General features: G+C 34.7%; 1 protein-coding gene across 3 annotated transcripts in view; it reads left to right on the top strand.

Moving 5' to 3' along the window:
* The window catches only part of ZFPM2 (zinc finger protein, FOG family member 2), a 448,480-nt gene that overhangs the window by 116,414 nt on the left and 308,737 nt on the right, over positions 1-23,329 (top strand). For all 3 annotated transcript variants that reach the window (XM_019750658.2, XM_019750659.2, XM_074316299.1), the window contains one exon: positions 6,576-6,677. In XM_019750658.2, coding sequence (XP_019606217.2) covers positions 6,576-6,677 — 102 coding nt within the window. The remainder of the gene's footprint in view (positions 1-6,575; positions 6,678-23,329) is intronic.

Here is a 23,329-nt window from a genome sequence, read left to right as displayed (position 1 = left end):
GGTTGACCTCCAAAGTTAATTATTATAGGTTCTCCATGATCAATGTCATTTGATGCTTCTGGGCTCTGAATTTCTATGTCTTATGTGTTTTCATTTGGAATAATTCATGGATTGCCCTGATTATAGGTTTTTATCTGTGGTTACCTCTCGTATGCATATTACATATCTTCTTAACCAGATTATATGGTTCTTAAGAGAAAATAATTTTTTCTTTTTCATATATTTCATTGTATATTTAAAAATATGCTTTATAAATGTTAATTGTTGAGTGAATTTTGCATGGAACTACATGCTTCCAATGATTCAAATGTAATAGTAAAATTCAGGAAGGTTACTCCTTTGTGTGAATGGGTGATACAGTTAATATCTGAATATAAAACTTAACTTTTCTAAGCGGTTCTGCCCACAATTTTACTCTCTGTTCTCTGGGCCCTTAGGTATGTGATTTTTAACCCTATGGTCTCATGCTTGCTTGTTTGTGTGTTTTTCTGGGATTATTATTATCATTAATATTAATATCAATATTAATATTATTAATATTCAGCTATTTCAGTTATGCATGTTTCTTTCCTCAACAATCGGGAGTGGGAGAGCAGGGACGTGAGAAAAGATGTTTTGGAAACATTGGCATGAGACTCCAGTTTAATTTCTAACATTGCACAAACAGCTCTTTTGGTGGTCTTTATGATGTCTCTTCATGCTCCCCTATAATCCTACTGTCCTGCTTGCTGGGGAAAGAAGATCTGCCTAAAGCTGGTTTAATCCAGCAGAAGCACTTACTGCTGAAACATGAAAAGATCTGGGGGAGATGCCTTATGCAGAAATAAATATTGTAGCTATAAGACCATAGATGAGTTACTGACTTTATCTGTGTGTCAATTTCCTGATCATTAAATTTGTTTTTAATTTGGGTTAAATGATCTTGAGAATGCCTCTTGTGCTCACATCCCTGTTTCAGATACATAAGACTTTAGAAGAGTGTTTGGAAAGAGTGCATGTTATTTAAAAATTATATTTTGTTTAAAATTTTTGCATCTGTATTCATGAGAGATATTGGTCTGTAGTTTTCTATTTTTGTGTTATCCTTACCAGGTTTTGGTATCAGGGTATGTTGGTCTCATAAAATGAGTTAGGAAGTATTGTTTCTTCTTCAGTGATTTGGGAAAGTTTGAAGATGACATGTGTTAGATTCTCTTTGAATGTTTGGTTGAATTCACTAGTGAAGCGATCTGGTCTTGGACTTTTGCTTTTGGGGAAGTTTTGGATGATTGTTTCAGTTGTCTTACTGTTGATTGGTCTATTTAGATTTTCCAGTTCTTCGTGATTTGATCTAGTAACATTACATATTTCTAAGAACTTGTCCATTTCTTCTAGGTTATTGAATTTGGTGGCATATAGTCGTTCATGGTACTTACAATTGGATGATCCTTTGTATTTCTGTGGCATCCATTGTAACTTCTTCTCTATCGTTTCTGATTTTGTTTATTTGTTTCTTCTCTTTTTTCCTTGGTCTAGCCAGGGGCTTGTCAATTTCATTTATCTTTTCTAAACCAGCTCTTTGTTGCATTAATTTTTTTGTATTGTCTTTTTGTTCTCTATTTAATTTAATTCTGCTTTAAGTTTTGTTACTTCCTTCCTACTGCTGATTTTGGCTTTCAGTTCTTTTTTTTTTTAGTTCTTTAAGATGTAATGTTAAGTTTTTTAGTTGGGATTTTTCTTCTTTCTTGAGATAAGCCTGTAATGATATAAATTTCCCTCTTATTACTGCTTTTGCAATATCCCAGATATTCCAATAATTTTGATATGTTATATTTTAATTCTCCTTTGTTTCTATGTATCTTTTGATCTATCCTTTTATTTCTTCTTTGGCCCAGTCATTCTTTAGTAGCAGTTATTTAATCTCAACACATTTGTGGGTTTTCCCAATTTCTTTTTTCAGTTGGTATTCAATTTCAAAGCATTGTGTTTAGAGAATGTGCTTGGTATGATTTTAATCTTAAATTTGTTGAAACTAGTTTTATGTACCAACATAGGATCTACCTTGAGAATGTTCCATGTACACTAGGAAAGAATCGATAGCCTAGTGTTCTGGGATGAAAGGCTCTGAAAATGTCAATTATGTCCATTTGATCTAATGTATCATTTAAAGTGATACTTCCTTATTGATTTTCTGTTTGGATGATCTATCCATAGCTGTCAATGGGGTATTTAGGTCCTCTATTATAATTGTGTTTTTGTCAGTATCTCCCGTTAGTTCTGTTAGTAGTTGCTTTATCTATTTTGGTGCTCCCTGATTGGGAGCATATATATTGATGAGTTATGTCTTCTTGTTGTATTGTCCCCTTTATCATTATGAAATGTCCATCTTTGTCTCTTGTTATCTTTTTTTTATCTTTAAGTCTACTTCATCAGATATAGATATGGCCACATCCACTTTTCTCTGGATGCCATTTGCTTGGAGTATCATTTTAAACTACCCTTTCACTTTGAGTCTGTATTTGCTCTTGCAGCTGAGATATGTCTCTTGAAGGCAGCAAATGGTTGGGTTTTGTTTTTTTATTTGATCTGCTATTCTGTGCCTTTTTATTGCTGAGTTCAGTCACTATGGAAAACAGTGTGGAGGTTCCTAAAAAAATTGAGAATAGAATTACCATATGACCCAGCAACCCCTCTTCTGATTATTTACTCCAAAAATCTGAAGACATTTATCTGTAAAGATACATGTACCCCTATGTTTATTGCAGCATTATTCATGGTGGCCAAGTATGAAAACTGATGAAGTGCTTTTCGATAGGTGAATGGATTAAAAAAAGATGTGGTACATATATACAATGGAATATTACTTGGTCATAAGAAAAGATGAAATACTGCCATTTGCAACAACATAGATGGATCTTGAGATATTCATACTAAGCAAAATAAATCAGACTAAAAAAGTATAGAACCATATGGTTTCACTCATATGTGGGATATAAAACTTTATGAGGGGTGTAAATGTCCAACTATTACATTGTTTTTTACACCTGAAACTAATAAAAAAATGAAACAAACAAGCAAACAAAACCCGAAAGCGACAAATGAGCCAAGCAAAGAAACAAGCAAAAACTCATAGACACAGACAGCAGTTTAGTGGTTACCAAAGGGTAAGAAGAAGGGGAGGGGGTGATTGACAAGGGTAAAGGGGGGCAAATGTATGGTGATGGAAGTGAAACTGACTCTCAGTGGTGAACACACAATGCAATATATAGATGATGCATTATTATAGAATTATACACTTGAAACCTATATAATTTTACTAACCAATGTCATCCCAATAATTTAATTAAAAAGAAGAAAAAGAAAAATTCTAGGTTTCATTCTCTACTCTTGACTGTGGGTGAGGGCATTTTTCTTTGTAAACTCCCCTGCATTAGTACCCTGAATTAAACCTCTACTGAGCCTGTGGAAATGCATTCAAAGGGTCACTTATGTAGGTGGTTGATTCTGTTGTGGATTCTAGTCCTCATGAAAAATAAAGTGTTGGAAAAGTCAGTATTTCCCTAAATTGGGTCAGGTATCCTGGGTGAGATAGTTTTAAAGTTTCCTATATTCTTTGTTTATCAATGAGAAATTTTCAGCTTTATATTACTATGACTTAAAAACCATACTACTGACTACTCTTCCTTTCTTTTACAGGGAAATGAGACCAGCGACTCAAAGTCTAAATAGACACAGTAGCTAGAATGTGATGGTGTCACTTCTATTGAAGGCATTTTTATAATTACCTTTATATGTTTGGCATCTGACACTGATTTTCCATTTATAACAATGATAAAAGTTTTTGTTTATTAAAATCTGTTTGTATGAGTTATAAAAAGTGTAATACTTTAAATGAAGTATTATAAAATTATTGCTAAAGTCATGATTGGCTGAAAATCATGAAGCTAGTATATGAAGCTTGGGAAGAAATGGAGTATGTCAGTAAGGGTCTCAGAAGGAAACTGATGAAACGGTCAGTGGGTTTCACTAAAGAAGTGTTGGTGAAGGGACTGTGTATAAGGTGTGGGCAGAGTTAAGGGAAGCAACAAGGAATGGGAAGTGTCCAGGGGCTTGCCATGATGGGAAGCTGTTAGCCCTGGTCTGAAGACTCATGGAGTGGATGGTGTTGGTATGGGAGCGTGGGAGAAGCATTCAGGCCACCACGCAGGAGCTCTAATAGTACAATGCAGCCATTGACCGCAACGGGAGACCATCAAAAATGATGGGATTGGGGATTAGTACCTGACCTCCTCGCCTGCCCTCTGGTCCTCTGATCTGCTTCAGTGCCTTCATTGGCTAAAGCCAACCAGAAATCAGAGAACAAGGGAGCCACAGGGATGGAGTCCACAAAAGTCAACCTCTGTGGGCACAAAGCAAGGCAGAGGGTGGAGAGTCTGTTGGGGCCAGCAAGAAGGGGCAGGTGTAACATAACCAGGTCAGGGGACATATCAGGGTTCTCTGCCAGAGCTAACATTCTATGATTCTAGTTACTCCAGTCTGCTAAATACATGGCATTTGTTTAATATTTACGTATGTGCAGTGATAACATTTGAATATTTAACAACTGACACAGCCTTGGCTCTGACCAACCAGGTCAGATGCCATAAACCTCCTGCTGTCTAAATTTAATCCTTTAATTTCTGGTTTAGGGGAAGTGGGAGGGGGCTCACTAGTGAGTGGCCACGGTAGGCGGGGTTGCGCTGAAGGGTATTTGGTTAGTTCTGAGCTGGCAGTATTTCAATATATAAAAAGGCTATAGAGCCTACTTGTGTGTGCAGGCTGAGGACTAGCCGTATTTGTGTCTGAGAATAGAACACTTCCCTTACTCTCATAAGATAATTGGTAGATGCGTCTGTGTTCTTCTATGTGACCTACCAAAAGGAGCACAGGAGATTAAAACTCTTATTACTGAGTCTTTGTAATAGACTGGGACCTAGTTTTACACCCTCCTTATTTGTGAACTTAATGAGTTTCATACTACTTCTAAAAGGAACTGTGTTTTTCCGTATATATCCAACTATACCTACTACAGTTCCTTAAACATGATAGATGCTCAATAAATATTTTCTGGAGTGAATTTTATTGCTATTCATTCTGATCATCCTGAAAGGAAGAGATAACTCAACTTTCAGAGAGCCTTCAATTCCAGGCATGGCGTTTGGTGGTGTGGGGTATGTATTTTTTTCTTTGTTACCCACCAGAGCCAATGCTCCTCTGTTAGAAAATTAAGTTCAGTAGAGCTGTCACTGGGTTTCTACATTCTTACTTTACCTTTTTTCCACTTTTTAAAGTGATTCATTTTGTGAAGCTCTATATAGTAAAAAAAAAAAAGTATGGAGTTCAAAGTTCAAAACTCAATATCACATATCATTTGTAGTAATAATAGTTTCCTGAAAATTTTGTGTTTTAGGTTTCTTTGAAAGATTTAAAAAATTTAGTATATTTTTTGTGTAATATAAAGACTCAGAACTATTCAAGATTTGGGCAACTATGTGGAAAATAGTTACTGAATACTTCAGAGGCCAAGCAATTTAATTTAAAATTTTTAGCATTATTAGATTCAAGGTTTAGTTGCCATATTTTTGGTATGCACTTTTTTTATTCTGACATCATGTTTTCTTGTTATTTTCTTGCTGATCTCTATTATAATTTATAAGAAGTATTTTTTAACATTTTTGTGTTCACCCTGTTAAAGTGGATTACTTTCCTTTAAAGCAGCACATACTTTGTTATATTATCACTTAAAATGAAGGTACTTACAAATTAGATATTTACTTTTAAAATGTGATTGCATTGTTAATGTTTCTCATTTGCTGTAACTATATTTCTGCTCAAAATATATTATAATTTTTCTTTTGTTATGTGAAAATGAAGGCATGAAATTGTACAAACTAACTGCACTTACTCTATTACAAGTATAGGTTTATAGCTTCTTACATTTTGAAGACCGAGTGACTAGCTCATCTTGCATGCTAACATTTAATTACGGCTTTTTTAGATCCATTTTAAAAATAAATGTGACCTAATTTTAGCAATCTTAAAGATGGGGGAAAAGAAAATATTTTTCAAAATAACCTAAATTTAGCCTAAAATATTAATATTTCTTTTCCTACGATATTTAATTTTGCTGCATCTTGCCTCTATAAAAATTACAATTCAGAAATATGAGAGTTAAGTTTTTCTGTATTGAAGGCACTACAAAAATTACATACTGCTTTAAAAATTTTTTCTTCTGTATAATATTAATAACTCTAAATGAAAATTTTAATGATAATGTTCTTTATTGTTTAAAGCAGTTAACTTTATTTATTTATTGATGAATAATACTGATTTTTCTGTATCTTAAAGCCATAGATATCATAACAATCATGGACATTTGTCAGTATGATAAATGTATGTTATATATGACAATATATGTAACAGTATACATATATGACAATATATGTAACAAATATGTAATTAGATGTATGCTTAAGGAGATCCCTTTATGAGGATTTAAATGTCAAATAGAGGGCTTTAATCATTTCCCTTTCTCTCTGTGTGTTGGTGTTTTCCAGGTGACGATGAAGGAGTCCAGGAGATGACAGAGTCAGATGGGGACACACAGTCAGAGAAACCCGGGCAACCTGGAGTTGACACAGATGACTGGGATGGACCAGGTAGGACAGAAAACTTAAAATTCAACCATCTGTTGCTACTATCAATGATTTACTTTTTTTTTCTTAAATTTTAATTAGGTTATAAAACTCTTACAATCTTCTCAACTCTGATAAAAAAAAAAATTGTGTCTATGCTGGTTATATGGGAGGTTAAGTAAGTGAACATCGTTTGAAGATTTTTACCTTTTTGATGAACTGTAAAAACCAAAGCGTTATCTCTGCTTGATGTGTCCATCTTGTTTTCTTACATACTCATGTAAGAATTAGTCAATTCTACTTGCTTTTTATTTCAGTAGAAATCTTTATGCTATATCCACATTCAAATTGGGCATGATTTTAAAGCTTTAAAACACGTAACAAACAATAATACTCCAAAGAAATATATTCAGGTTAGTCATGTTGTCAGTCAGAGATTGAATGTCAATATGTATTTAGAAGTTTAAAAAATATCAACAGATGCTCCCATTTGATTCAAGGTTTTGGCAACATTTTCACGAATGAAAGTTAAATTTAATTTTAAAGATCCCGATAATTAATCATTTTAAGAAAAGCATAAGCCAATCAAAATACTCCAAAACACCAATATGATTTTATGTAAATATGTATAGTTCACAAGAACTTTGTGTTTGGCGCCAAGTAATTTATTATTGCTGATATATTTATAAATGAAGACTATTATGTCATAGAGCTTAAGAATATAAGTAAGTTTTGAAATAGCTTTAACCATAATTTCCAAAGCAGTAACATTTTTCATTAAGAAAGATCCCTATATTTCAATCACATTTTCACCCTTGCATGACTTTGCAAATTGCTGTCTGCTGAGCATGAAAAAGAGAGGGACTCTAGTGATAATTTTCTGAAACCAGCAGCTGGAAAATATAATGCAAACAAAAATGAAGATACAATATATCTGATTATGATGTCATTTATAATGTTATTCATCATACACACAAATGTTTGTATTCTGTATACTATAGCAGACTGTTACACAAGAATTTGGACCAAAATGTATTATATGTAAAGTACCATAATACCATATTTTAAGAATTTGAAAGAAAATATAGACTTCTGGCATTTTCACCTTATTGCATAATGCTTCTGTCTTCTAACGTAGGGAAGAATTCCTTGATTTAAAAAAAGAGAAAAAAAATACTTTGGAAACTAAAACAATTTTTTACTTGTGGATTACATTTAACTTGAAAAGGGTGGGTAAACTTTGTATTGTATGGTTCTTTATTGATAAAATTAAGTATGTAAGTATCTAAGTATGTAGAAGAGTTATTTTTATATTTAAATTAGATTAAATAGCCTTTCTAATATACCTACTTGCAAAGGGTGCATTGTGGTTTCTCTCTCTGGGGCAGACTGGGTGGGGACAGATTCTCCTCCTTGCTGGTCTGGGGCTCAGTGTTCCCAGTGACCTGGGAGTAAGCAAGGAAATTTTGGAGTCGTAAATCACTAAACACCTATTGCATACCCAATGCTACCTTTTCCAGGAAGCTTTTCCAGAAAGAAAATTACATTATTATTAAAAAAATAAAAATAAAAAGATTAGGGAGCAAGGTAAAGCATGATAAAGCATGATGCTGTCTTTCAGGATGAGCTTTTTCACTTTTAGGTTAAATTTGTTTAATGTGTCCAACTTAATGAAAATTTTCTTTAGTTAATATTAGAGAAATTGTTATTTTTGTGGCGCATATGCATATGTAAATAGTTTAAAGAAAAATATGTGTCTCTAAGTAGGTATGTGTATGAGAAAATTTTTTCTGTATATACTATAAAATCGATAAAACATTTTTCCTTATTTCACACAAGAAATGTTTTATTATTTTGAAACCCCTTGATTAATGCAATTGATTCATAACAAAAGAATATATGTTGGCTATTTATTTTTTTTAAGGTAGAATATTTCTTTTCTTCAATCAAGAGAAACTATAGGGGATGTTTTTGCACTTTTGCTGTTGCATAACTAACGATTACATCAATATTTTTACCCAAATTTTTGTTATTCACAAAACATTATTGGTGTTTTCCAGTTGTATTAAGGAGATAAAATTGTCCAGGTTTTAGTAACTATTTCCAAACATGTTAGAAAATGAGCTCTGGATTCTAAGGGTTTAGGTTCAAATTCTGGATTTGCCAACCACTTGTGCAATTTTTGACAATTTACTTATTCCTCTGTGTCTGTATCCTTATTTGTAAAATGTAGAAAATAATATTATGGGTTTTGTAAGAAGTCCATTAGATCATACACATAAAATGCGAATGATTATTATTATGGCTTTGGAAATGTTGAGTCTTGAAGCAGAACCTTTTAAAATTCTTCTCATAATTTTTCAAAGCCCAGTAGTATAATAGTATATCTGCTACAATGAAGGGTAAATTTCAGCAATGCTAAGCATCTAGTTTTGAACTGAACCACAAATTTTTGGTTAAGACATGAGGTAATGAGCCAGATGTGATTTCAAGGTTTCCTAATTTTAAGTCACTCTAAGATAGTTTTCTCTAAAAATAAAATCAAAGGACATGGAAATTATCTAAAGAATTTGAGGCATGGGGCTGACATCATTTAAGATGGATCAAGATTTATCTTCTTTTTAAAGAGTTTGATTGAAGACGGCCCTGCAACCTTTCTTGATGGTTCAATTCAATTATGAATCAGCTCCTGTCTGAAGTGTTCTATTTTTATCAAATGCAAACTTCACAGTGCAATTTTTTTTCCTTATTTGTTTTCTCAACTAAGAGGTACATTTAGTAATTGCTCACACCTCCGTTAACTCCTGTGGTTAGGAGGAACCTAAGCAACTTTTATGAAAATTATCTTAAAACATTTACAACCATTTCTATGATGAAATTTTTTAATGCTTAATTATTTGTGACTTATTTAAATATTCTTCAAGCTCTTATTGAATGTTTCACCATTTGAATGGACAGCTAGGCCCATACTAAGCTAGTAAAGTTCAAGCCATTGTAAAAGTCATTACTTCATTATTTCAGTATTTCTCACATCTGTTTTTAAGTTTTGTTTTTCTTTCTTGCTCTTAAAAATATTACCCTGCTTTATATACTTCTACCTATATTTGCCTCTACTTCACATATCATTTCTGTCTTTCTTAACTAAATACCTCTTCTTTTCCTTTATCAGCCTCACAAGTTTCATGTTTTATCACTCTTGCAGTATTTCGGTTTACCAATATTGTTATACATTGAATTATTCAATAAATACTAATAATTGGGAAAGGTGCTAAGGGAGAAATCCAGAGGTGTATTATGAAGCTGTCTACACTTTCTCTTTTTAATGCCATTTCTTTCCTTTAACCTCTCTTAATTATTCATGTATTGTATTTAGGTCACTGATGTAATAATTAAGCATGTCAAGCTAGAAAGTAGAATATGGCCTAAACTACAGAAGAAAATGTACAAATTATAGAGTCAGACAGAGTTCACACACTGATGTTTGTGGCCTTGTGGTCTCAGGCATATTAAACAGCTAGGGCCTCAGTTGTCATATCTTTAAAATGGGAAGAATAATAACTACTTTGAAACATGGTTATGAGGATGAGATTTGAAAGAGATGACGTATAGAAAAAATCTAGCACAGACTTTGGGAGAGTGTGGGATTTGCTAGATGCTAATGGCCTTCCTTTACATGAGGGCCTCTCACAGTGACCAACAGAATGTTGACCTTACTTTGAAAATGGTGTTTATGTCTCTGGCTTTCTCTTTTAAGAAAATCTTATGAATCAATATCCATGGCCAAGGTCTTGAGTGCTGACTTACGTGTTTATTTTAAAAAGAGACTTGAGGGAGAGAATTCAGATAAATCATTATAAATTCATGATCTACCTCTGTGAAATGAGCACCTTAAAAGGTACATCTTACTTATATCAACTCTGAGACTGCAACTCTAGCTTACAATATTAATAACATGATTACTTCGTTTTATACCTGGGAATAGTGAATTTGATTCATCTGGTTTGATAGTGACTGAATAGTGTCTTACCATCAGGCTTACAGCAGTTATAATTGAAATTCCAGGAGCTCTATAAAGGAACATATTACATTACTCAAACTGTACAAATAAGTACTTGTATCCCCAAGTAATGTATATTAGTGCAAATATACACAGATATAAAATTTTAAGCAAGCAGTCATTTAGATTCCTTGACATGAACTTTTCAAGATAAGTATGTACTGTTATTTAAATAGATTTTGATATTTATGTCAAGTACTTAGGGCAGTTCTATACAAATGAAGTAGAAAATAAGACCCTGTATTGAGTATTTGATGAATTAGTAGAATCAAATTGTGAATAATTTTTGTATTACATATTACAGAATGTCACAACTTGCTTCTAGACTGATAAATGAAAATCTGACTTTTCATCAGAGGTAAATTTTTTGGAGGTAGTGTAATATTGAAGTGGAGAAAACCAAAAATGTTTCTTCCATTTATCTTGGACCTGACTTTGAGTAACTTATTAACTCTCCAAGGCCTCAGTTTCCTTGTTATAAAATGCGGCTAATAATAATAACTACCTACTAATGATATTTTCTATATAAAGCATGGGGTTCAGAGCTTCATATATACTCAGTAAATAGCTCTTAATATTACTTTTAGTATTGTTTTGGCAATTGTGCCTTAGTGGCCATTACAATGCCTCACAGATAAGATGAAAAGTCCTCATTAAACATTTTGTATAGTGAATTAACTTCGCAAAATGATTTTACTATGCAAAAGTCACCATAGGATTATGTTAATTATGTTCTATTCCCCTGGTTTTAAAACAGGACTCAGTGAAAGAAATTTTAATGTAAATACGTTTTCAAGAATAAACATCTAGCATAAAGTCAGATGTGTGTACTTGTTGCATCTGGACTTCACATTGGTCAAGAAATCATAAATATGTCACCTCATTCAATTTCTGTTCAATATCATGGATACATGCAGATGAGCAGGCTAGTTCTGCTTTGTGCCTTAAATTAAACTGCGAAGATGGGAGTGTTTTGCATAGAGTGGAATGGTAGCTAGAAGACTACTGTGAGGCAGAAGCACACACTAATGATACAGTTTTCTTTTTCTTTCCTCTTTACTAGTTACGCCAAAGAGGGGCTTGGAGATTACAGTTCTGATTTCGTTTCCTTTTTGATTGGGAAAATGTGGTAGATAGAAGATCTGGGAAATGCCATTTGAAGTAAATTAACAGAAACCTATGAAACATAGTTAACCATAGATATAGTCTGACAGTAAGAAGAATATTGTGAGAAGCGGAGGAAATCGTAGAATGACTGTGTATTACTCTGACAGTGAATTGGTATTATCTCTGCTATCAGATAATGCAGTTATCATTAATTTTCACATTTGCATTTCAATCTTTGGAAGGAAATGACTCTTGCCGGATGAAGATAAGAGCTCTGTACCACTATAATGAACCATCATTTTATCCCAATGCTTTGTGTCCATATTAAAATGAGACAGGGAGGAGGGAGTGAGTGTGAGTGTGTGTGTGTGTGTGTGTGTGTGTGTGTGTGTGTGTGTGTGGTCAGAAAAACATAACAAAGTGTCAAAAATTGCTACAGACTTTTGAGCTTCTTATGAAACAAGAGGGGGTCAAAATAAATCTTCTGCAGTGTAGTTAAGTGGATATCGGATTAAAAGATGAAAGCTTTACTCTTTGTAGAAAAGAATACCATATAAACATAGTAAAAAAGTTATCTTTATCTGATTCCCTTACTCTAGTTCTCATATGTATGCATTCTCATATGTATGCATTCTCATATATTATTAGGGCACACATAAACTCAACAACAACAACAAAAAAACATGTAGTTTGAAGGCAAACTTCTTATTTATGATTTAGAAAGATCCATCTTTGAGTTATAAAGAACTGCATAAAATATACCATTTTATTATCATTTATACTTCTTCAGTTGCATAAGAATGGGAATTAAAAATAAATAATGACTTACTTTAGAATTTGCAAACACCTTATTCGTTTGCATAAATTTAATTGAGAAATTCAAGTTAAAGCGTAATGATTTTGAAATTAATTTTCTTTGGACCTTACTTGGCAGTGACCTTTTCCTAAAACACTCTGCTGGAAAACGAATACAATGTCAAATTTTTTAAATATATCATGATCTCGGAAAAATATATGACAAACCATCTTTCCTGTCCTATACCCTGCTCCCATGGCAAAATTCATTGATCAACTGTTTGCAGTAGACGCTCCCTTAACTAAGCTACAGTTTTCATCCCCTCCCTAAAACTTACTGATTGAGGCTGTTATGGGTTGAGTTGTGTCCCCCTAAAATTCATATAGTAAAGTCCTAACTTCTAGTACCTGAGAATGTTACTTGGAAATAGGGTCATTGCAGATGTGGTTAGTTAAGACAAGGAGCAGGGTGGGCCCTTAATCCAATACAAATCGTGTCTTAAAAGAAGGGGGGATTTAGAGACAGACAAGTACATAGGAAGAACACTATATGAAGATGGACGCAGATATTGGAGTGGTACTCCTACAAGCCAAGGAAGGTCAAAGATTGCCAGGAAACTACCAGAAACTAAGCGAGAGGCATGGAACAGTTTCTCTCTTACAGTCCTCAGAAGGAACCTGCCCCACTCATGCCTTAATCTCGGACTTGCAGCCTCCAGAATTGTGAAGCAATACCTTTCTATTTTTTAAGACATAGTATTAGTACATACTAATAGTTTATGGTATTTTATTATGGCAGCCTTACAAAATTAATACAGAGGCCTGGAGTAGGAAAGGAATCATGGTCCATCACTCAAATTGTTGCAAACTATACTTCCTACTTTAATTTTTAATTGATTTTAAATATTGTGTAAACCATTGAAATATATTTGAAAAAAAGGTATAGTGAAGATAGCAACCATGTTGAAACCTTCAAAACTGGATACAAATATTTAGATGTAGACAAAACAGCTTTAAAAAATTGAAGGCAAATCATAAAAATATTGAAAATATGTTGGAAAAAAACACACTTACATTGCTTTACAAGTGTTTTTACATCCTTTCTCTGCTCTAATGAAACAAACTGGAAATTGTAGCTGGATCATTTGAATGATATTGATGTAAGTGGAACACCAATCAGTGGCCCATACATGAATAAAAGGTCCAGGTCCTGTATCAAAAGTGTGATTATTAAATGTGATTCTGTATATTATAAGTTAAAATGTAAAATGTAATGCATATATTGTTATTTAAAAATAATCCCTTTATTTGACTATTTTGATTAATTATTCATCCCAGTTATGTCCAGTAAGAGACTTTCCCACTGAAAGTTCTCTTTCCCACTGAATCATAATTCAGCTTTGAATTCTTCTCAACAAACTGGGAAAACACTACCAGTCAGTAGTAGTAATTGACACATAAGAGACATCTTTGCTATCCTTTTTGTAAGCTTTTTCATTAAAACATATGTATTAAATACTTATTTTGGCATAAGGGTTATTGACATTGATTATTTCCCTTGACTCAGCAATGCGACCTGAATAGACACCTAAAAATATGATTGAGTCTCCTATCTGGAAAGTTAAGAGAAAGAAAAACTAAACTTTGTAAATATTTGTTTTTATTTTGACTGGCTTACCAAAGGATTTAATTGGACTCAGAAAGATAAAGACCAACACAATGACATGCATTAGAAATAGTTTAAAAATATGGAAAATAAAAGCAAGTGCATAGAGATACATACACTTGCTCTTAATGGGCTACAAATTTGGAACTAGATTACTAGAAGACTATTTATAAGGGTGATATTGATTAGATACACTGCACGAAAAATAAATTGCTTATTTAGGGCAAACATTTATTTATTCAACTATATTGAGTATCAACTATATGTAATGCTCTGTGCTAGACTCTAGGATGTGGCAGTAAATAAACCAGAGTGGTCTCCACCTAAGAGAGTTTACTCTTTCCCAGACACTACAAATTGTGATAATGATTTCTTTAGTGCTTACTGCATATGTGATAGTTGTTCTGTAGAAGAAATATATAAGATACCATAAAATCGTATTTTGAGGAGTGGGAATACCCGGGAAGCCTAGTCTGGTAGAAAGGAAGTCAGTAATGATTTCTTTGAGGAGCAAACATTTTTTTTTTTTTTAAGATTTTTTTATTTTTTTTTATTTTTTTTATTGGGGAATGGGAACAGGACTTTATTGGGGAACAGTGTGTACTTTCAGGCCTTTTTTTCCAAGTCAAGTTGTTGTCCTTTCAATCCTAGTTGTGGAGGGTGCCGTTCAGCTTCAAGTTGTTGTCCTTTCAGTCTTAGTTGTGGAGGGTGCAGCTCAGCTCCACATCCAGTTGCCATTTTTCTAGTTGCAGGGGGCACAGCCCACCATCCCTTGCGGGAGTTGAACCGGCAACCTTGTGGTTGAGAGGACGCATTCCAACCAACTGAGCCATCTGGGAGCTCAGCGGCAGCTCAGCTCAAGGTGCCGTGTTCAATCTTAGTTGCAGGGGGCGCGCTGACCACCATCCCTTGCGGGACTCGAGGAATCGAATTGACAACCTTGTGGTTGAGAGCCCACTGGCCCACGTGGGAATTGAACCGTCAGCCTTCGGAGTTAGGAGCATGGAGCTCTAACCGCCTGAGCCACCGGGCTGGCCCCAGAGGAGCAAACATTTTTAACTTAATTTGTTTTTATTTCTAAATTGTAATATGTAACATTTCAAACATACATAAAATAAGAGGGAAGAGTATGGTCAATCCTCATATTTCCATTGCCCAGGTTCAAAAGTTATCAACTTTTTGCCAATCTGGTTTCATTAGTTCCCTCTTATTTTTTTTTTTTTTTTCTGGGGTATTTTAAATACATTTGCTGAAATCATGTTATTTCACCCATAAGTGCTTTGGTATTTCTCACTGATAAATAAAGACTTTTAAATATAATGACAATACCATTATAATACATAAAAATACTTATTAATATTATCTAAAACAATTCATCTTTATATTTTCTGAAGTATTTTTAAAAATTTGTTTATGTTTCGTTTGTTAACAATCAGGATTCAAACAAGGTCCACATATTGGTTGATAAAATGCTTAAGTCTTTTTTGCATCCATGGTAGTCTCTCTCCCCTCCACCCCTCTCACCCACTTATTTGTTGAAGAAGCCAATTTATTTATACTGGGGTATTTTTCACATTACAAATGGGATAAATTCTATCTTACTGATGTTGTATAACGTGCTCCTCTACCCCTCACATGTCTTATAAATTAGTAGTTAAATCTAGATCCTTGAATAAATTCAAGTTCAACCCTGTAGGCAACAATACTACATATATATTGTTGGGTGCTTTCCATTGCATCGTATCACTAGGAGCATAGATGGGATGCCCCACTTGTAGTGATATTACAATGTATCAGGTGGCTCAGGTGTTTTTAGCCATGGTCCACCCATTATAAAGTTTCCCATCAACTTTCACCTTGATTGCTAGGATGCATTATATTATGAGGGCTTACAAAATGGTGATTTTCACATTGTATCACTCCTTCTATATTACTAGCTAGTATTATTGCTGTCTGAAAAATCTTTCCCTCATCCACTATTTAGTTACCCTTAAATACTGTTCATAAGAGAAAGACAGGATATGTGCTTAATTTTTTCTCATTATTTACCCATTTTCAGAATAGCAAAGAATAGAAAGAGTGGTATAAGATGAGGCTGGTGTAAAGTAAGCAGGGGTCAGAGTCTTCAGGGCTTTGTAGTCCATAATAGTGTTTTGGGGTTTGAATTCAAGATCAGTGTGAAGGCGTGCTATGCATATAAGTCATATGCTTATATTTACATTAAAAATAAACTACTCTGACGACTATGTGGAGAACAGCTAGAAGGACAATAGGAATGCAGTAGTCTTATCAAGAGGTGAAACTGGCTTGAGGGGAGCAATGGATACTCATACATTTGAGGGTGTGATTGCATGTGGCTTGCTCAATTTATTTTATTGCCATTCACTGAGGTAAGGAACACGGAAGGAAAGACAAGGTCAGGGGAATGATAAATTGGATTTTTAATATGTTTTTCCAGTTCTCGTGAGACTTCTAATTGGAGCTGTTGAGTAGAACGCTGGTAGTATAGGCCAGAAGCTTGGATAGAGGTCTGATCTAGAGGTGTAAACTGGAGCGTCAGCAATGTGTGCACAGCAATGGAATTCATGGGAGTAGATGAAATTGCCTAGAGTGGGAATTTGTATGAGAGGGCTATGATGCGAAGCTTGAAGAACTCTGGTGGAAGGATACAAGAAGTGTCCTCAAGCGAGACTAATAAGGAGTGACCAGACAAAATGGGGAAAACCAGGAGAATGTAGTGATAGTTTTTTAAGAAGGAGGGAGTCATGACTGAGTTAAATGCTGCTGAGGGGTCATGACTGAGACCTAAAGATGCTCCTTGAATTTAGTGCCATGCGGTATCAGTGATTTTAACTACTACTATTGCCGTGTAGCTCCAGTATTAGAAATCAGACTGTGGTAGGTTGAAGTGGGAGGAGAAGGTGAGCAAACGGAGGCAGCTATTGTAAACAATTATTCTTGAGTGTTCTTGATAAAAAAATACATATTTGGATTTCTATGAATTTGTTTATTAATAAAATTATTAATTACCATTTACCTCCTATTTCTACCAGAAACCATTCAAACTTTAGAATTTAGGGATATGTTCCCCCCCAAAAAAAATGTATATTCCCATATTAAACTATTCTGAATCTAGTATCCATTAAATTTTATAAATTATTTTAAAGTTATTTTTTATTTCCTACCCCTATCATCAGGTTTTATGTAATGCATTTTTGTAATTTATTTGAAATTGTAACATTTCAAATTTTATCTTCCAATAACTGGTTTACCTAATAGTTTGTGGGGTTTTTTTGTTTGTTTGTTTGTTTTTTAGTTTGTCACTTTTACTGCATTTGAGATCTTAAATTTGATAATAATGTATTATACCGGGAGTGCCAAAAAAAGTATACAAGTGGAAACTTTGGTCAACGTTGCTCAAGCATAGTTCACTTGATGGTAACCACTTTGAGCACCTCTTGTAATTGTAGAAGTCAAACGTGACTTGTATGCATCTTTTGTTATCGATATATTGAGTATTACAATTTTAATACAGTTTTCCTTTCATAAAATGTGTATACTTTTTTTGGCACCCTTTGTATAGCAATTTACTATAAATTTGATATGGGTTAGAGGTATGCTTTCTTTTCTTTCCAGTATCCAAACTGATAACCACTAACATTTTCTTATTGTTACTTTTTGTTGTTGTTTTAGCCTCAGGAGTACATTTGGACCTTGGGGATTATTATCAATATCTTCATAATAAACTCCGACACTTGTTTCTAAGATTGATATTGGAGCTTGCAACTTATTCACGCATAAATGTAATTTGCATATGCTTGCCAGATCTTGTATTTCTTCTGCACCTTTGCAGACCCACATTGAATTAATTAATTTAATTAGTTCAGACATTTATTGCAGAATAACTGTGTGCCAGACTCCAAGGATAAAATGATGCTTTGGACTCAGGCTACCTTCAAAAAGTTCACAGTACAAAGTTGAAGACAAACAAATGATGAGATAATTAAAATACATTCTTATGATTTCATTGTAGAGGCATGTACAGTGTGCGGTGGTAGCAAAGTGAGGTAGCTCACCTACTGCCAAGTTGGAGGGGTGGTGGGAAGATGGCTGAAGGATCAGCTTGCACAAGAATGGAAGGCTTGCTGGTCTGGTGGTGAGACAATGCTGAGGAGATAACACAAGCAATAATCTCTTCACATGATCCCAAATTAACTTTGGACCTATTCTAAATTGTTATTGATGGATAGAAAATGTTTAGTTTTTTGCAAAATATAATTCCATACCATGTGTGGTGAACTTGCTGCCATTTTGCCTGTATAGAGGCTTCCATTTTCCAATTAGACCTGCCCTATTTAACTATTACCTAGAAGGCACTATATTTCCCATCATTCTGAGGAATGGAGAGGCTCTCTGAAAGACAAAGGAAACCAAAGTATCTTCAAGTCACAAATGGGAATTCAGACTTACCCAAGAGGCTTCCTATTGAAGATATGTTACATCTATAAACTACTAAAAAAGATGAGGGTAAACGGGAACAAATATATGGTGATGGAAGGAGAACTGACTGGGTGGTGAACACACAATGTGATATATAGATGATGTATTATAGAAATGTACCCCTGAAACCTATGTAACTTTACTAACCACTGTCACCCCAATAAACTTTCATTAAAAAGAAAAAAAGCAACAGTGAAAGAGTTTAGTAAAAAGTCATCAAAGAAACCGTAAAGGAATCTAATGGTAATTCAGGCCATCACCTGGAAATCAAAGAGCAAAGCAGGGCCTCTAGTGGCCTAACTGGTCTTGTCTGGTGTTTGAAAGTGGGGTTGGCTCCTGGAGGTCCTTGGAGAATTGGGGGAGAATAGGAAAGGAAAGCTCAAGCAGGGAGAATCTGAACTCCTTGCTAACAGCGTAGTCCTTTTTTGCAGAATTCCTGAGGGCCATAATTGCTAAGAGCTGCATGTTTAAAAAAAAAAAAAAAAAAAAAAAAAAAATATATATATATATATATATATATATATATATATATATATATATATATATATATATATATATATATAATACAAGGTCACATTCTTGAAAGTAATGAAAATAACATATTGGGTGCTAAACACAAGTTTATATTTAGGTAATACCCAGAGAATCAGAGATTTGTTTTTGAGATTTCATGGCTAAATCTTTTGATGCTAACAAGAAGCATAACATTCATTTCAACTGACACCCTGGGTAAAAACAGTCATAAGCCTTCCAGATTGGATGGAATTTTAATAAATTCTTTGGTGTTTTTTCACCCATTACCCTTTTCATATTAACTAATCAAAATTGTTTCATCTTAGAACATTGTATTAATAATGTAAAATAAAATGAAAAGAACAAATATGTGAGTATATTCTAATAAGGATAGAAACATGACATTTCTTACAGAATTGAGTTCGCTGTAAACTGTACAGAGACTATAAAAAATGACAGACTATCTAAGATTGGCAGCACTTTTTCTCAGTATGTGTTTTTAATAAACAATGCATTAGTTAATTTTATGGTATTTTAAATTACATTTTCTATATAAAAGCAATAAAAGCAAGCCAAAAGAAAGGAAAAAAAAGGCAGAAGACATTTTCTGTTATGAGTGTTTTCTATTTCAGTTCCCTCTAACCTATGTTTTTTTTCATTAAATTAGATGTTTTCTAAGAAAATTACCATCTCCCTCAGTCAAGGATATTTTTTCATTACTGTGAAAATTGAATAAAAGGAGTACATTGGTTATATAAACAATAATTATCATAATGTGGTTAATGCAATAGTTAAATAGGGTTATAAATGAAGTAAAATTTAAAAAATATTATGCCTCCAATTTCTAATACTGTAACTGGACATAATATCTTCTAAAATCTGTTTTCTAATTATAAAATAAGTCACTTGAGTGGCCCTTCTTAATTATGCAAATATACCCAGGGTCTTCCAACTGGGTGAAAGAGCCTTTGTGACTTTGAGATGATTCCTCCCTGTCTTAGAGATCTCACAGCTCAGGGAGGAAAGGGGGCTGGGGAGCTGATTTGCATATGCAGCCCAGGCGCTTTGTGTAGTGGTCAACCAAACTCTACCACTTCTCCCCCAAATTGGGGTATGTACGAGTTTGCTTGTATGCCATAACAGATTATATGGCTTAAACAACAGAAGTTTATTTTTTCAGAGTTCTGAAGGCATGAAATCCAAAATCAAAGTGCCTGCAGGGTTAGTTTCTGGGGAGACCTTTCTTCCTGGCTTATGGATGGCCATCTACTGGCTGTGTTATCACAGGCTTTTCCTCTGTACACACACACTCCTGGTGTCTCTTCCTCTTCTTACTTGGACACCAATCCTATTAGATTAGGGCTCCACTCTTATGACCTCATTTAATCTTAATTAACTCCATAAAGGTCTTATCTTCAAATACAGTCACAATGAGAGTTAGGGCTTCAACATATAATCTATGATCTTAGAAGGAACACAATTCAGTCCATAACAGGTTCAGTTGGGGTGGCCTTAACCAGAATATGCTGGCAGGGAAAGGACACCAAGGGAAGATGTATGGAAGGGAGACACAGCCAGGACTCAACAGTAAGGCCTTAGGTCCCCCCCCCCCCCCCCGCCTTCTTCCGCCTCCCCCCTCCCCCACTTTGTTTCAAGCCATTGTTTCTCAGTCTAGTTGTGTAGGACACAGCTCCCTGGCCCATGCTGGTATTATGAGCCTTGCACTCCCCCCGGCTGAGGCAGTTGGTTGACGGTCATAGGTCTCCTGCTCAAAGCGGCTCATGGCAGCTCTTGCCGGCTGCTGGCCACTCACGCTGGCTGCTGGCCAATCACGCTGGCCACCGACTGTTCCTCGTAGCACAGCAGCCCGCGGCAGCAGCTCATGCTGACCTCCGGCTGCTTATGGCAGCCCAGCTCCAGGGAGAGCCATTGTTCGCGATCTTAGCTGTAGAGGGCGCAGCTCACTGGCCCATGTGGGAATCTAACCGTCTACCTCAGTGCTAGGAACACGGCACTCCAACCACCTGAGCCACTGGGCCGGCCCAGGACTTAGGTTTTAAGAAAGAGTTCCCCATCCTTCCCCCCCTGAATCTAGGACCCCTTATAGGACCAGTTAACATGCGCTGGGGTCCTGTTCTGGGGGAAGAGTGACTGTTCTGAGATGTGAGTGTGAAGTAAGTGAACCAAACCCTGAAGACTAATGTGGACACCATGGCAGGTTGTGCAGGAGCTGAGCCCACTTAGGTACAACTTCCATGGAGAAGGAGAATCCATTGTCCAGGGCAGGAATGGTGTTCATAGTGACACCGAGGAACAGGGAGCAAATCAGGGGCTCCAGTGGCCCAGCTGAGCTGCTTGGAATATGGGAGTGGGGTTGGCTCTTGGGGATTCTTGGAGAATTTCAGGGGAATAAAGAAAAAGCTCTCACAAGCAAGAGGCTTAACTTCTTGCTAACAGACATTTTACCATAAGCTGACGAATGAAGGCATCCAAGTCATGGAAAAACATAAAAGAAGCCCAGAGAAAGAGGCATCTGTCTCTGTTTTGGGAGGCCAGTTAAGGACTCTACTTTGTGAACATGGAAAACATTTAACAGATAGAAAAAGAAAAGAGGGGAAAAGACATTCTAGCATTGCAGACAGAGGGACTATAACCCACCTGGCATTAATATAGAAGGTAAATTGAGGGACTGGCATTAGTCACTCGGGCAACAGCCTATTGCAGTAGTTTTGATCAAACTGCAATAGAGATTTGCGTAAAATGAAAGTTGTCAGTATCATTACTAAGTACTGGTGATCACTGTGAAAATGGGTTGAAAGTGGTGAAGGAGGAAGGAGGGTTTTCCCCCTGTGCAAACCCCAAGCCCAGGAAAGCAGTGATCTGGAAGTGGCTCTGGGGAGCAGAAAGATTCAGTTTGTCTCCAGAGTCCTGCTCTGTCTTTGTCACACACACACTCACCCAAAACCATAGTTTTTCTGAACAACTTAAAAGCAAGAGTTTCCTTCTGGTTACATAAACAAAATGAACTTTCATTTTTATTCTGCAAGGAAAGAATGATTTGTGAAAAATATTTTAACTATTTTAAGTCATTAAATTTAATGATTATCTTTATATTTTATATTAAATTTGAATATAAATGTAACATTTTAAAAAGCACTCAACCACATATAATGCACCTTTGTTTTCCACATTGATGTGCATTATAGGAAAAAGTTCTCTGATTTTAAAGAACAAGTAGATATTTTTGAAACGATCAAATTATTCATTCATTAAAAATCATTAATTACAATTATGTGACAAAATTAATTTCCTATAAAATAGGTTTTTCTGTCTGAAAAAATGGAAGTGAATTATTTTAAGAACTCTTATAACTTAAGGCTAACATTTCATGCCAATAATTTATGATTAATATATAGTAGAATATTTTAGCACATTTTAAAACTAAAAAAAGAGGTTACTAACTCATCTTTCTGGATTTTACTCATTTTTTACTTTTAAAGGTAAATAATGAAAAATATAGTTAGCGGATAATTTAATAACATAAATAATAAAGTCAGTGAAGATTACATATACAACTGTTACAGAATGCATGAAATATTTCAACTATGGTTTAAATGTACATGAGATTAATAGTACTTCTGATTCCGTTTGGGCATTTGATATTATTACATCTATATAATCCAAGACATTTCATCCATTGGGCTCATTGATACTCATTTTCAAAAATCCTAAAACATACAAAAAAAGTACTGCTAAAGGTAAAAATCAGTAAATGAGGTGACCTGAGCATTTATTCAGCGTTATTCTTTTGAAATAATCAAAATAAAAACTCTTGAGAATTAATGTTGAGGTCATAAAACTGTCTGCTCTGGTCCAATTTTCATCTCCTGTGAACTTCTTAGCTTTCCCTTTTTCATTTATGTCTCTAGTAACTAATATTGATTGAGAGTTTACTATGTGCCAGTTACTATTGTAGGTCTGGGGAAATAAGAGCAAACAAATTCTCCTTGTTTTCTATCAGAAGGACTCCAGAAATAT

This window comes from Rhinolophus sinicus, linkage group LG12 (genome assembly GCF_036562045.2).
Source record: "Rhinolophus sinicus isolate RSC01 linkage group LG12, ASM3656204v1, whole genome shotgun sequence".
Lineage (NCBI taxonomy): Eukaryota > Metazoa > Chordata > Mammalia > Chiroptera > Rhinolophidae > Rhinolophus > Rhinolophus sinicus.
The sequence above is the reverse complement of the archived record's forward strand: the minus strand, read 5'-3'. Positions and strand labels throughout refer to the sequence as shown.